The sequence below is a fragment of the Anas acuta genome, chromosome Z (assembly GCF_963932015.1).
Source record: "Anas acuta chromosome Z, bAnaAcu1.1, whole genome shotgun sequence".
Taxonomy (NCBI): Eukaryota; Metazoa; Chordata; class Aves; order Anseriformes; family Anatidae; genus Anas; species Anas acuta.
The window spans coordinates 25,637,005-25,652,822 of NC_089017.1; the positions used below are offsets into that span (position 1 = coordinate 25,637,005).

General features: G+C 39.8%; 1 protein-coding gene across 1 annotated transcript in view; it reads right to left on the bottom strand.

The window, feature by feature from the left end:
* GLDC (glycine decarboxylase) overlaps positions 1–15,818 on the bottom strand; it is a 41,197-nt gene that overhangs the window by 2,230 nt on the left and 23,149 nt on the right. The window contains exons 11-23 of the mRNA XM_068667639.1: positions 14,997–15,077; positions 14,366–14,463; positions 13,749–13,833; positions 13,609–13,650; positions 13,021–13,163; positions 12,780–12,855; positions 6,531–6,656; positions 5,493–5,642; positions 4,898–5,010; positions 4,114–4,255; positions 2,960–3,071; positions 1,851–1,946; positions 520–692 (exon numbers count right to left, since the gene is read on the bottom strand). Of these exons, the coding sequence (XP_068523740.1) occupies positions 520–692; positions 1,851–1,946; positions 2,960–3,071; positions 4,114–4,255; positions 4,898–5,010; positions 5,493–5,642; positions 6,531–6,656; positions 12,780–12,855; positions 13,021–13,163; positions 13,609–13,650; positions 13,749–13,833; positions 14,366–14,463; positions 14,997–15,077 (1,437 nt within the window). The remainder of the gene's footprint in view (positions 1–519; positions 693–1,850; positions 1,947–2,959; positions 3,072–4,113; positions 4,256–4,897; positions 5,011–5,492; positions 5,643–6,530; positions 6,657–12,779; positions 12,856–13,020; positions 13,164–13,608; positions 13,651–13,748; positions 13,834–14,365; positions 14,464–14,996; positions 15,078–15,818) is intronic.

A 15,818-nucleotide genomic window follows, 5' to 3' on the forward strand; every position in this document is an offset into this window, starting at 1 on the left:
TTACTTTGACATGGCCCTCGAAATTATAGACGATATACTTCCTTAATAACATCCTCTGCTGTGTCAGCAAGGTTTGGGTTTCTTACTGGGGAAAAATCAAAATTTAAATTCAGAGAACTGCTAAGTTTTCTAAGTCAAATTTTGAGGTATTCATCTGCCCCCCCAAACTATGCTTAAGGCTTATTCCATTCAGCCTCATGATGCTCAATCCAGTTTGCACACTGGTTAACGTTGTATTTAGTTGTATGCGATTATTTTCTGCAGTACTGAAAGACCAGGAAATGGGCTGAAATGGGTTCAAGTAAGCCTCCAAGGTTAAGGTGATGATCATAGAATCATAGAATCATAGAATCATAGAAACACAAGGTTGGAAAGGATCCACAGGATCATCTAGTCCAACCATCCTTCTATTACCATTACTACCTATTACTAAAATAGCAGTAAGCACAAATGAAAGCTTAAGAACACTTTCTATTACTATAAAAATAAATAATGCTAATGCTTTCTGCATCGTCTTACCTTTAATGGGTTAATCTGAGGGTCCATCCTGCCCTCCTCTATTTCAGCAATTTCCTGTCGAATACTGATCATTGCATCACAAAACCTGTCCAGCTCTGCCTTGTCTTCAGACTCTGTTGGTTCAATCATAAGTGTGCCTGCCACTGGCCAGGACATGGTTGGAGCATGAAAACCTGAACAAGAAGAAATCAGTCACTGACAGTAGGTTATGAATTAATATATGCATTAACTAGCAAGTGATTCACAAACTTAGCCTTTTCTATAATCTTTATGGCAGTGAACATGTGAATTGGTAGTGTACTCACTATAAAGGTAAGTCAGATATTTCAGTCCCAGACTCACAGAATGCTTGGAAATGGAAGGGACCTCTGAAGATCACCTAGTCCAGCCCCCCGCCAAGCAGGATCACCTACAGCACACTGCACAGGAGGGCATCCAGGCAGGCCTTGAGTGTCTCCAGAGAAGGAGACTCCACAGACTCCACAACCTCTCTGGGCAACCTGTACCATTGCTCTGTCACCCTCACAGTAAAGAGTATTTTCCTCAAAGTATCAAGTATTTTAATTTTTATACATCAAAGGATAATTTATGTTATTTACAATGCAGTTTAAAGTTACACACCAATAATGAAATGCTCTTAAAATCTGTGCTTTTTATTGTGTTAGTTTTCAGCCATTAAGTATATTACTTCTGTTGAGGGTTATTTCAATTCCCTGCTGCTTAATTCAGTAGAAGTGTTTTGTCCCTTTACCTTTTTATGACAGGCTGAATACCAAAGTGAGATTAGTATAGATTTATGCTCAGGAAAGCAAGGAAAAAAAGTGTGGTGGTCTCTCATTACTCCTTTAGTGCACTACTACTAAATGCAGCCTTATGTTTAGGCTGCAGATCAAGTTCTCCAGAGCAAGTGTACAAAAGGCAACCTTGGAGCATCCAGTCCAGGGAAACACTCCTTCCTAAATTGTGCTGGGATAAAAGTGTTTAAATCCTATTATTCTACTTCAAAAGCACTGGTGTTTCCATGATATTTAATGCTGGAACCTTATTGAGCTCTTGGCTCCAATCCATTAGGCCCAATGTCTCAGAGTCATGTAATTGCACATTTGGAGGGCAGTTTACAAAGGTGGGGAAGTAGCAGCAGGCTCTTAAGTAGCTGCTACAACTCAGTGGATGCTAGTGCTCTCTAAGCTGCCTCTCAACATAAAGATGAGGAGCCCTGAGATGATTCTGGCAGATACACCATCCATAAGCACAGAACCAGAACGTTTGGAACAGATATTGCAAGTTCTCACTTAAGCTGCTGTTTATTTAAAAATCTATATTTGACTCACCATAATCCTGAAGTCGCTTAGCAAGATCCACAGCTTCAATGTTTGCTGTTTTTTTGAAAGGTCTTGTATCCAAAATGAATTCATGGGCTACATAACCTGTAAACACAAAAGCATACACCATGTTTACTTGCTTGGAGAATAACCAAACATACCTACCAAGCAGTATATTTTTAGTGGTTTTGTGGAGAATATGAAAGAGACGAATTATAAAATATCCACTTTGGCAAAAACTCAAATCAGAGAAATTAGCAGGTAAGGACTACACAAACTGGTATTTGAACACTGGCCCCGTAAGTCCCATACAATCTTAAGAAGCCTATTTTGAAAGATCTAGGGAAAGGTAGCCAAAAGTAGCTCCTATAATTTGTAAGTACTCTGAAAAATAAGTGGATTTGTCAGTGGTCCAACACCATTTGGGTCATAGGATTTCTCAAATTAGCTGTGTACAAGATAATAAGTTTCACATTATGTAAGAGAAAAGCCCATATTATTGTTATAGAGAGACTGAATGCTGCAATCCATGACCCTGAAGAACATTGTTCCCTGTGGGACAGGAGAACTGTAGCAGGAAACCAGGATCTAGTTGGAGGTACTTCACATCGGCAAGAGGTTCTCACCTTTCTCACAAAGGAGAACGAGGAATAGAAATGAGGAAAGAATTTATTATTTTTTTTTCTTTAGAAGATGTGTGCAATGGAAAACATACATCCAAAAATTGCCTTGGGTTCTTGCATTGTTATATGGAACTTGGAGAGATTATGTGAGATTTGGAGGCCTAATATTGTTGCTTCTGCCTTTTCTACTGTTTCATTAATTTGCTATTAGACTTCAAGGAGAACAATTTGATGTCAAAGTTTATTCCACCTTCTGTCATCATTTAATCTAATTACAAATAGGCATTTTTATTCTGCTTCCAGTTCTCTCAGTTTCACTGTGGTAGCTCCACAGAAGCTGTGTGGCAGGTTCTTTCCCTCCTCGTGAACTGCATCAGGTCTGAGATATAGGTGCCACACAGCATTAGATAAGAACCATACTGCAAGCCAACTTTTACACAAAAGATCATGAAGAAAGGCAGCTTCAGGGCAGAAATCAAGTGTTCCAATACTTGCCTCTTACTCCTCTGAAAAGGATTTTGTAGTGCTTCTCCAGCCTCTTTGCCATGTAGTTTGCATTTAATATAGCAACCTCAGAAGCGTGTTTAAGACCCTTTGCTCCCATTGTCTGAAAGAAGAAAAACATGAAGAAATAGGTCTAAAAACATTCCCAAGCAACCTAAATGTGTTCTTGTGCTGGCAAACATGATGGACAACAGCACATCAATGCATCTGGCTCGCTTATGGCAGTACACTGCTGTTGTATGTTTCCACACCACACTCACAGAAAAGTACTGGGTGTCACTTCTGAGAAATAGTGGTATACATGGCTTGTTGCCTAATAGCATTTGCTGAAAGTAAACAAGAAAACAACACAAACCTCTCCTCAAACTGAGCAGCTCTGCAATGAACAGAAAAAGAGAGCAGAACTCATGAATTTCATCAATGGGTTTCTAACTGCATGCTGCCTGCCACCATCCTTATCCCCAGGGAAAGAATGCCCAGAGAGCCAACTGAAAGCTGTTTGTGGTGTGTGAACAGCCTGTCCCAGCAGTCCAAACTCTGCTTGTTGCTGTCATGTCACAGATCACACTGTGCATTGACAAAGATCAGAGCCAAACGAACACAGATGCAAGCTTATTTCTCTGTTAAGGCACTGCAAGAGGAAAGTACTGGAAATGAGCTGTGTTTGGCTTTCCTAATACTGCATTTTGAACTTATGCCAAACCAGCCTTCATGGTAGTCTCTTTAGATGGGACAGCTGGAAAAATAGTAATCACCAGCTTTTAAGCATGAGAACTTTTTAAGCATGAGATCTTTAGTATCAGAGACAGTGGAGGGGCAAGCCTGATTTCAGCTTTCTTGTATGCTCAGAGTCTATTTGACTCAAGAATTATTACCAAGAGAAAGAATTATTAAGCAGGTTGCATGGATATAACACTACTGCCAATCCTTGTCACATCAGTAATTGCAACAGATGGCAATAGGCAGTTCTACTGGAAACCAGGATATTCAAAGGATTTAAATAACCTGTGACCATGCAGTCTGTGCAAACAGCTTATAAGAATTGTTCTTAAACCTGTGTATATGATTCTAGTGGTGGTGGTCCTCAGGCTTGCTGAAACACAAACAGACGTTCAGGTGATAATCCTTAAAACAAGTCTACACACCTTGATATACACCCAGGAAATAGGCAATATAGCACTGGAACCCCAAGGTGCAGCACTGACAGTACCCAAAGGACATGCATCCTTATCCGTCTGAATCTTGATGACAGGATGGGTAGGCAAGTAGGGAGCCAGATGTTTCTTCCTAAAACAAACACATTGATGTTAGAACTTAACTGTTTGTTACCACTCCTGCATGTTTTCAGTAGTAGCTTCTCTTCACTTCCTCCTAAACAGAGTCCACCAGACTTCAGTCTACCACTTCTTCAACAGACAGTATAGCAGTATAACTGGTAACAACAGTTTGCAAAATGAGTGTGATCTTCTACCTCAGGATACTCATGCGCCTATCCAAAACAATATGATTTTTTGAAAGACTAAGAATAAATATATATATATATATTTAAGAACAAAATTAGTTTAGGATAGATTCATGTTCTTCATCCACCACTTCAGTGTTCTGGACTATACACAATGCCAGCCCTCAGAGCCCACAAACCATCTCTGTATTTACTCAAAAAATAGATTGCTGAGCAAGGTCTAACATACATACTAAAGGGCCAACATGAAAGTTGGGACTTGGGAATACACATGAACTTCACCATTCAAGAGATCAGCACAGGATTACCTGGAGAAGGACTGAAGGACTGAAGTATACAAACAGCAATCAATACACCTCTCACATTAACAGCTCTGTATTTAAGTAAACTACCAACCAAAATTCACTAAGGGATTTTGTTTGTTTGTTGATTTATTTTAAAGAAAAAGCTAAGGAAGAGATACTCACACTCCAATTGGTCCCATTCCAGGTCCTCCTCCTCCATGGGGAATGCAAAAGGTTTTGTGAAGGTTTAAGTGAGAGACATCAGAGCCATAATCTCCAGGACGACACAGACCCACCTGTGAAGGGAAAACTGTCTCAAAATACACTTTACATGCAAACTGATCCCTTGACATTGTAAGACCTACTACTGCATTCAAAAAATTACGATGTAGGAGATGTTACATATTTTTTTTAAATTTTCCTTTAACATGATGCATCACAAACAATTATTGGTACTAATACTGTTTTCTTTTTTTCTACATGAGGATTTCTTATTCATATCTGAAGAATGCCTATCACAAAGGCAGTCTATGCAACTTTTGTTGAACAACTCACACAGCTTCCAACAAACTTCAGGGCAAACTCAGATAAAAGAGCTCTATCACCACCTAGCTTTCACTACAGGTCTTAGAATCCACACCTCCTCCCTAAACCCTGTGTTATCTTGTAACAATGTTAGGGTCTGAACTGAGTACTGCTGCCCTTTTTTTTTTTTTTTTTTTTTTCTCTCTAGGGAATGTACATGCCTGACTGTAACACATCTGCAGAGATCACATACTTGGGCGTTCATGTTTGCTCCATCCAGGTAAACCTGGCCTCCGTTTTTGTGAATCAGCTCACACACATCCCCAATCTCCTCCTCAAACACACCATTGGTGGAAGGGTACGTGATCATGATGGCTGCCAGGTTCTCTTTGTGTTTGTCCACCTGGAGGCACGGAGGGAGACAAAGTAAAAGGTCATTTCAGTGAGGCTCATAAGGCTTCTTCAAGACAAGACCTTTAAAAAAGCATGTAACTAATGTCATCAGGTGCTTTCTGGGTGAGATGCACATCTGTTAGCAGGCAGCCTAAGTCATTTATAAACAGCAAAAGATACTAGCCTCTTTTCTGCAGCAATACCAATCCAGAAACAGTATTTTCTTAACAGATCAGAATCTTAAATTGTGGAATAAGGCATGATATGAAAAGACAAAATAGCCACTCCTCAGAGACCTTAAAACAGGCCAGGTGAAATGCTTACCCTTCAAGGTAATGTGATTCAAAGACCATCCCCCTACTTTCAGCAATGCAGTTTCACTACTACCATAAAAGCCTGCTCAAATATGTATTTTCAGAAGTGTGTCCTGCTAATCCACTGGATTCCCAGGATTCACTTGCAGCCAATCAACTCGAAAAAGTGAAAAAAGTTGCCTAGCAACACCTTCCCTAGCAGAGGTGTCCTTGAATTTTACCAAATGAAGGCTAAAGTGCATCTTCAAATGCTTCAGTCTCACGAGCATGCTCCATTCATTTCAAATACTAAATGTAGATGAAAATGTTCAGCTGTAAAAGAGCCTACTGTGTGGAAAAACTCAGTCAGCCACTCCTGCACAAAAGATCCTCAAATTACAGGAAAGCTCACAAGTGTCTCATCTTGTGTTTGAGTGAGAAAAAAAAAAAAAAAATTCTCAAATTTCTCATTCTTTTTAAGCATGTATTCCCTGTTTTTGCCCTATTTTATTTCAAAAGAAAATCTGATTCAGCTGCCAAAACTATTACCTGTTAAGGAGAGGGACTGTTCCTGTCCTGAACACTAAAGCTGATTAAATACTCACCATTGCTTTTAAATGGGAGATATCAATGCTCCCATTTTTATCTACTTCAATTGGTTGAATCTTCATCCCTGCCATCTGTGCACTTGCTGGATTTGTACCATGAGCAGATCTAGGAATAAGGCAAACCTTGGAAGGAAAAAGAAACAGGGTCCATAGTATAGATAGTTATAAAAATCTTTAAAAGTATTTTAAAAGTATTATGGTCTATATCCAGCTCCAAGTCATTATCAAAGTTTTTAAAAGGTACACTAAGGACATGTTCATCAGCAAATTGCCACTTGCACTGAAGGATGCAACAATTTTCTTTGAAGAAAATCCATACAGGTAGCAAAGTCAAAACACCCATTAGGAAAAAAGTTTCATTTGCCATATAAATCACATTTAGGAATGTATTTCCGTTACATTATTTCAGAAACACTTAATATTATTTCCTTCCCTCTCACTTATATTTTTAAGACTAATTACCTTTTTATTTTTAGTTGTTTGTTTTACAATAATCAAGTAATCAGCTTCCAGTTTCAAGTATAGTGAGCTGAACAGAAAAACTAATTCCAACTTTCCACTATATCTCAACTGACTTCCAAAGTGTTTTCTTCTCTATTGTACTGAAAAGAAAAATTTAGACTGAAATATTCCAGTTATAGATAAGAAGTTTCACACAGCTACTTACATCCTCTATAGAGCTCAGTTAAAAAAGTGAGAGATAAAAGTGCTTTTCCTTAAATAAATGTTGGTTCTTATCAGTGACAACTAGGAAAATGGAGTTCAGAATGTTTCTAGACATTTACTAGGAACTCCACCTATTCTAAAGTCAATAAATATACCTTCAAGGATTAATTTAACAAAGTTTATTAAGTTACTCAAATTTAGCTGCATTAAATTGCTGGCAGTAAGGTTTTTTGGTTGATTGGTTGGTTATTGTTTGATTGGTATTATGAAGAACTACATTATAACCTCTACCTCATGCTCCATGGAGACGTTAAAACAAATGCCAATTACTTTAAAAGCTATTTCAATTAAGAAACCACTTGGTCTCAGCAGATGGATTTTTTCTCTTCTTGCAGTGAAACATCAGTGTTTTACTGTGCAGCTGTGCCAAAAGAAAAGTACAAAGATCCCAGCTCCAGGGGTTGGATGCACTGTGGTACATCTGTGGTAATTTCAATGGTGCAGAAGAAACGTTAAATGAGTTTAGATTGCTACCCAGTCTTGCTGGATTGAATCTGCAGCTGCTGGGTACAGAAGTTATTGAGTAGACAGCAAAGCAAACAGATGTGAGCTGTCATTTAATGCAAGTATTATTTTTCCAGGAGAGGACACCAAAGCCAAATGAGGCTGACTAAAGGAGGTTTGATCAGCTGCTTTATTTTCATAAGCCGCAAACAAACAAACAAAAAACAGCTAATCTGTTAGCACACATCCCATCTGCTTTGGAGGGGAAACTACTGAGAACACCTCTAACTTTCTATAATCTGGCCAAAATGTGGAAAAAAATGTGTGTGAAATGAAGCTGATCTGAACAGGCACAGGCACTAATTGACAGAAAGTGGCAAAGCTGCAGTGTTACGTATTAAACATCAGAGTAGTTAAATCAGTACAACAGTGGTATCTGATAACACTGACTCTAACCTTAAGTGCTTCAGACCTTCTGTTGACTCTGTATGTATTTGGAGCAAAGATTAGGCTGCCTACCAGCATCAAGCCCTGTCATACAATCTTCCTCTTTTGACTACCACTTTAACTTTCTAAATGTCTACACAACTCTTTCTTTGCATTGAGTACTTAACAGCCCTCCTGATGTAGAATAGAGATAAAAGAATCATTAGTTACTTGTACTTCTTACATCAAAGATGAAAAACTTGACTTTAAAATAGTTTAACAAAAGCATTGCTACATGGCAGGTTGAATAAGTGTTGTAGATAACAGCAGTGCCAGAATTATGTTTCTTCTGTGCCGTTAATCTTGGTATTTCTGAGCGTAGAAGGACCACAGACACACAGAGAAGCCCAAGGACCATGCATGGAATAAGAGAAGCAGCAAAGCATACATAGGTAATCAGAAGATAACTAAGAAATACATTTTCAATCTAACTCACTTCCTGCTGAGTTAAAGTACTCATAAAACAAAGCCTATAAATTGCAAGAACGGCTGATTTCCAGAAAGCTTGTGGTGATCTGGATCCAGCAAAGTAACAAAGAATGAACTAGCACTCACTATGCTATTTTAAGCAGTTTTCTCACACAGAGGTGACAGTCTACAGGAGGTTAGGACAACTATCCTTCCATTTTGAGAAGGAAAAATAGTACTAAAACTGAGTGTAAAATTAAGTTCAAAAAAATAAGGATATCATTGCATTAAAGACTTTTTCCACAGAACCATAGAATGGTTGAGGTTGGAAGGTACCTCTGGAGATCATCTAGTCCAACCGCAACCACTGAAATTCAATTCTATGAGTATGTGACAGAGAAATATCTAACTAATCTGATTCCCAAGTCTTTGATGTGGTCCCAAAGCCAAAGTTCTTAAACTAATTTCCTACAGGGTAAGTGGAAAGGTCCACATGGGTAAATACTTTGATAAAATAATGGAATGAAAGAAAAAGGTAAATGGTCAGTTTTTACTGTGGAGAAGGATCATAGGAAATAGGACACTAAATACCTGTGCTACTTCCGTGGCATTCAAATTGCTCATAACTGGTTTGGAACAGAGATGAAGTGTCAAATATCCTGTTAATAAAAAATTACCCAGGACACTAAAAAACATGATTGCATAGTTGAGAATAGAAGCCACAGTACTGAGTAATGGCATGAAAACAAACTTCTGGACACAGACAAGAAAACAAACCTTATCACTACAAAACCAGGACTGTAGTTTTGAAACTCATACCTAAAACCTATGATTACCATAGCCTTTCCTCCAGGCATCACAGGTTGTTCAGAAAGCACCTAAAAAACAATACTAAATACTCTTACTTTCGAATTTTTCAGATAGAACTGTCTTCCATTAAATGTCAAAAAAGAGTAATTTTTAAAGAAAATTCCTTATGAAACTACTAAAGGGTGAGTGAGTCCTGATGGATCACTCCTTGCCTCTCCAATAGATGAATGAAACTTTTGGATGTTAGTCAGGGAGTCCTGGTTGGTGCAATACTGTCATTTGCCCACTGTCACTGTACCCATCAACACCAGATGTCCTTTGACCCGCAACAGAGGCCAGGCAAGGTACACAATTGTCCACTTCAATTTTCTGTGTCCATAAGTGGCTACATCAAAAACCCACTGGTACCTTCTTGGGCCCATAAAGTATCCTCCCATGAGGTGGCCTATGCCAGAGATCCACACAGCCTGTAGGGCTGCCCCAATAGGATACTTCTGATACTTTTTCCCTGTTATGTTCACCTTAGCCTCCAATACAGACAAATTTTGAAGTATCTCTATCATTCTACAAATCCAGATGGATCCTCCCACCTCTCATCTTGTCAGTATGTTAGCATACTATGCCCTAGTGACCAACAAAACTTTATACCCCTCCAGATGCAGCATGCCAGGCCATTGAACAGAATTACAGTCCAGCAAAGTTCCTTGTCCCTTTCCTTCACCTGGTCAGAGGCAGGGGCCCTCTGCTGCTGGCTGGAGCTTCATTCTCTGACTCCTTTGGTGTCAGATCAGAAGTCACTCCACCAAACTCTGGAGAAGATAAATTTTTCAGCCCTTGCTATGAGTCTGAGGGATTGCCTCAGCTGTCTTCTGCTGTCTTGGCAGGAACTGGTGCAGTAAGTTTCTTGGATGACCTCTTTTAAGCAGCTGTCTTTCCCTGCAGTTCAGACACACGGGCTCCAAGCTACAAGATGGGCACACTGTCCTTCTTCTACCTGTCCTCTTGTGTTGCACAGGAAGAACCAGATGGTGCCATGCAGCAGGCAGCTGGGTCTCCATCTCCATCTAGCAGGTGGAAGCTGACTCCCTGGAGCACCCTGACAACCCAGATGCTGCCTGTGGTGATGAGAAGGACAGGAATTCTTCTTGAAACACTAGAGTCAGGGCAGTCTCTTCACTTTTAGTGTCTCCAGGTGTGGATAGTCCATCATTACCAAGGTGCTGGTGTACAACACCAGTGCATTTTGCACAGGTCTCCTCCACACTGCCCTTGTATACTGGAAGCCATACAGATCTTCACAGAACTGAATGTTGTCCGGGTCACTATAGATCACCTCCACCACTGCTAATTCTCTTAGATTCCGAACAGCCCCCTCAGCAGTGGTCCACTTGCCTCAGTAAATGACAATATTAACCTGAAGGAACTCATTGCCTTCACGATCAGCAGGAACTGCCTCTGGAAGCTGTGCATTATCACTTCTCTTAAGATTTCTTTGTAGATTCCCCAACCCCTGGCAAGATATCCCAACTGCTGGGCTTCTCTCCCCTCAGTTCCCGACTGTCACCCCCAGCAACCAGGGCAGCAATATGCTCACCTGACTGGCAGACATTATTTTTCTGCAAATCTCAAAGATTGCTCAACATTAGGAACTGTATGGTTTCCATCTGCTGACTTCTATCACTTCTTCCTCCCCTTCCCTTGCCAAAAGGCTGGCTTCCTGATCAGACCCTTCCTCTTCTTCTTCCCTTATTAATTGATGGTACAGACCTGTTGACCTCCACTTCCAGTGTTTCTTTTTGGCTACTGGTGTGATTACTGTAACTGGGTTTTGGGTGCCTGTCTGAATCTTAGTGCCCTCAGATGTAGCGGCCTGCGCTCCCCTGCTGCTCTTAGTGAGGGGCTTGGTGTTAGTGAGGGGCTTGATAGGCACAGACCAAGCCCCAGAACTGTGCTAGGAGCTGCTGGAAATGGGACATTGTGCCTGTTCAGGTGTAAAAACCCAAGTTATCAGAGGCAATAGTAGCACCAAGCACCTGGCCAAATCCCCACACACACAATACCACCCAGGGTTCAGCCTTACTGGGGCACATTTCTCTGTCTCCTCAACAAGTTGTTCACTCTTACACCAGCACCAGACAAGGTTCCACATGCACAATAACAAGTCAACAATGCTAAATAATGGGATTAAACACCTGACATAAGGATGTACAAAAAAATTCAGGAGCCCATGCAAGAAAAATAGGCAGGTCAGCCCCAGAGGCAAAAAGGGAAGTGTAATCCCTCATCCTCTCCACAAGATAGCTCACTCAGCACAGGAACAGCATCATTCCAGGGACATATGCCAGCCCAAGCACATGGCCATTGCTTTTATCAAAATGTTCCCAGGTACAGCAAAACAAAAGTGATAAGCAGCACAGCAAACTGCAAGGTCTGAAAACAGCCATTAAAAAGCCCTGGACTCTAACATACAGTAAAGCAAGCAAGCTCTGAGACCTTAGGAGCCTTCCAATAAACAAATTGGCATGCTCAGATCAAAACAATAATTACCTTCGCTCCACGTTGGGCACCAAAAAGTTCTGTGGTGTGTTGACCTGGCCAATAGCCAAACACCCACACAGCTGCTCACTCACTCCCCTCTCCCGTGGGACAAGGAAAACAGAGGTAAGGTGAGAAGATGCATGGACTGAGATAAAGATAATTTAACAGGGAAAAGAAAAGCTGTGTGCACAGGCAAACCGAAAGGCAGGATTCACTCTTTACTTCCCATCAGCAGGCAGATCTTTAGCCAATTCCCAAAAAGCAGGGCCTCAGTATCTTTTCTCAGTTGCTTGGGATGAGAAGTGCCATAACCACGAACTTGACCCTTCACCTTCCTTTGCCTGAGCTTTTATTAGTGGGTACATAATATGGTATGGAATATCCCCTTGTCATTTGGGGTCAGCTCTCCTGGCTCTGTACCCTCCCAGCTTCTTGTCCACCCCTACCCTACTCACCTGGGGAAGGGGTGCAGGGCAGAGTGGGACAGAGAGGGAGCCTTGACACTCTGTAGGCAGTAGACAAAACACCAGTGTGTTACAGTCAAAACACAGCACCACATGGGCTGCTGTGAAGAAAGTTAATTCCATCCTAACCAGAATCAGTGAAGAGCCAGGCCATTTGATGAAGTCTCCTTTCCTCACTCCCACTGCCTTTACAGTCAAATAAGACTTAAGATGGTACATATGAGGGAAGCAGGGAATACCAAAGGCTTGTCACAGATAAGGATAAGAGAACCTAGTTTCTTCTGGCCTGTGTGAGTCCTAGCTGCAGAACTAACTCTCCTGTCTACACTTTCCACCCAAAGTTCTTCCCAATACAAGTGTTGACACTTACACTTCGATGACGTTCTCCTTTTGCATTTAAATAAGCTTTGATTGCGGCCAAGCCTGCGTACTCTCCTTGGGCTCCACTGCAAGAGGAACACAAAGACTGTTACGGAAGCACATGAACTAGAATGGACTAACACCCAATTGAAGTTTCAGAATTTCTCTGCCAGTTTTGTCTTGCATATTTTTCTTAGAGGTAAGCTTTTGGAGTTTATGTAAAAAAATAAATTTTCAGAAAAAAATCCTACCTGTTTGGTTGGAAGGAGATTTTGTCGTAACCAGTAATCTCACACAGGTCCTTCTCTAAGTCCTTGAAAAGCTGCTGATACCCTTGAGCTTGATCCAAGGGCACAAAGGGGTGGATGTTGGCAAATTCCTTCCATGAAATAGGCTACGAAAAAGAAAAGAAAACCAGCAAAGCATGAGCTGTAAATTCTGAAGATAACTGTTTTGTTGTTAATCTCTATGAAGCAAAGAAACTGTTCCAGTGCACGACAACTCTCTCAGTGAAGAACCTCTTCCTGACATAGAGCCTGAACCTCCCCTGTCGCAGCTTTACTCCATTCCCTCGGGCGCTAATACCTAATTCCAAGAAGTATTTTTTTTTTCCAAATGGAGCCTTCAAAGACAATCTCCTCATTTTGCCACATTCCTTCCATGCTTCTTGAAGCTGTTTTTCACTAGCAGAAGACAAAGCCAATGCCATTAGCGACTTCTGAAACTGCCTCCTCAGCTGGAGTTCTAGACCAAAACCACCCTCTACCTCATCTACAATTACACTGGCTACATGATTTATGCATGTGGGTTTCAAGTAAGACAGTATTATTGCAACTTACTGCAAGTTCAGCTGAACTATTGAGCTTCATTGTACAGGACCCCTAAAATACAAACACATTTGAGAGTTTATTTATCAAAATCATTTATCAAAGTACATAAATATGTAACTATTTTTTTTCTCTTTTTGGTAAATACCTACCAAAGGAATCATGCTGTGAACAAGGGAAATATCTTTGTTTTCTAATCTCTTCATGTACCGTACGATATTTGTTTCGGAGTGATAGCTGGAGGACACAAAATGCAGTGTTAAGGCAAGCAGACTGGCTCTACCACCTCGTTGATTTGTGCTCTAGCACAGGAAATGCCATAAAAAAAAAAAAAAAAAAGAATTAAGACTGAGCAGTGGTAAGAGTAGCCTTCCACTTTTAATTGTTAGTATATATTAAGTACTTATTTCAAATCATTACTTTATGCTTGCTAAGGGCAATTTGGATGGAAAACTACCTATAATCATTTGCTCAGAAATGCTATCATCAGATACAGGAAGTAGGGGTTCAAGTAAGCCTGACAGTACTATGTCCTCAAATAATTGCTTGTACAGTGTACCAGACTAATGAAAATACACATACCTCATGTGACCAAGAGTACCACTTTGATCATTTAAAAGTTGTTTAACAGAGCTACTAAACATATTTCAGAGTAACAAGTGACTGAATACAGATGCAAAACTGTCCTCAACTGACCCTCCGTACAAATTTTGAAAGGAGACACTGTTACATTCCATTAAAATATAAAATTTACAGCAATTTCACAAACCTGTTGAAAACCTGATGGGTCAAGAATTTGGAAGTTCTCTTAAATGGGGTGCTAAGGATACCTTTGGTTTCCTCGCCCATACCTTCAGCAATTAGTTCCTTCGACACACACAAAAAAATTAAGTTAAATACCTTCATAGTCACTTTTGATGAGAATTAACTTATACTAGCATTTTACCACAAGCTTCAGTCGGTTCTTTAGGTAAAAGCACTTTATTAGCACACATATTGTATATATCTAGCATATCAGCAATACCATATTAAAACTGATATAGAAGTGTCAGTAGTCCTTGTCTTGGAAGTATTGCTGCTAGTTATGTACAAATAAAATTCCAGTGATAGTGAAGCAATTGATCATGTAATATAGCCTTGAAAATGCATGTAACAGACTAAACTCAGGGTGTCTAACCTGACCAAAAGGATTAAGTATCATAACCACAGAATGGCATTATTCAATTACTTAAATCATGGTTATTTTATCGTGCTTCTTTCTGTAAGACAGCATTTGAAATTGTCAATAATTAACAAACCCAACATACAAACACCCACTATCCCAAAGCACAGTTTTACTTTTCACTGAATTTCTGAAACATTCAGATCAAGTACATGAATATAATCTCTTGTCTACTTACAGCTGAAGACTCGCAACCAAAAATCCATAATATGTCATCTAGGTCTTTCTCACTTACAGTTTCATCAAGTGATACTCCAAGCTACGGATAAATGAAACAGTAATTACTCAAAGGTCTCATTTTTAGAGATAAACTGTATTTGTTCTTGTCAAGAAAAAATATTCCAGAAACACCAGTGAAAAAAGCACAAGACACCATGCACAATTATATGCAAATATCATGCAATTTTATGCAATAGATATATACATTTCATTTACATATAATTTCCTGTCTTTCGTCTTCTAAACTATTCAGGCTGGATGGATCGCAAGCTTTAAGACTGTGATCTTGAGGTCTCTTCCAACCTAGACAATTATGTGATTAATATTACTAAGTGTGTTCCATTTAACAAAAATCTCCTATTTTGCAAGATTGCTCTGTCTCCCAATTCCATTTTAAAGAATCACAGAATCATGGAATTGTAAGGGTTGGAAGGGACCTCAAGAGATCATCAGGTCCAACCCCCCTGCCAAAGCAGGTTCCCTAGAGCAGGTTGTCCAAGTAGGCAATACAAGTTACCAGGTAGGCAAAGAACATACCAGAGTTTGTGAAGTACTTAGTGCCTACCAAAATGTGGTTAAGATTTCTATTTTGTCTTTAAATACTGTCAAAGGGCCTGATTTTTGGAGGTCATATTGCATTTCATTGCTAGGTTTTTAAAAGCTATACTCAGTCTTTAGTGGCATACTTAAAATTAAATAATGAGATAACCTTTTAAAATAAGCCTAAATGATAAGTTTTATTATAAAAAAATAAAAACTTATTTATTTATAATATCTTTGT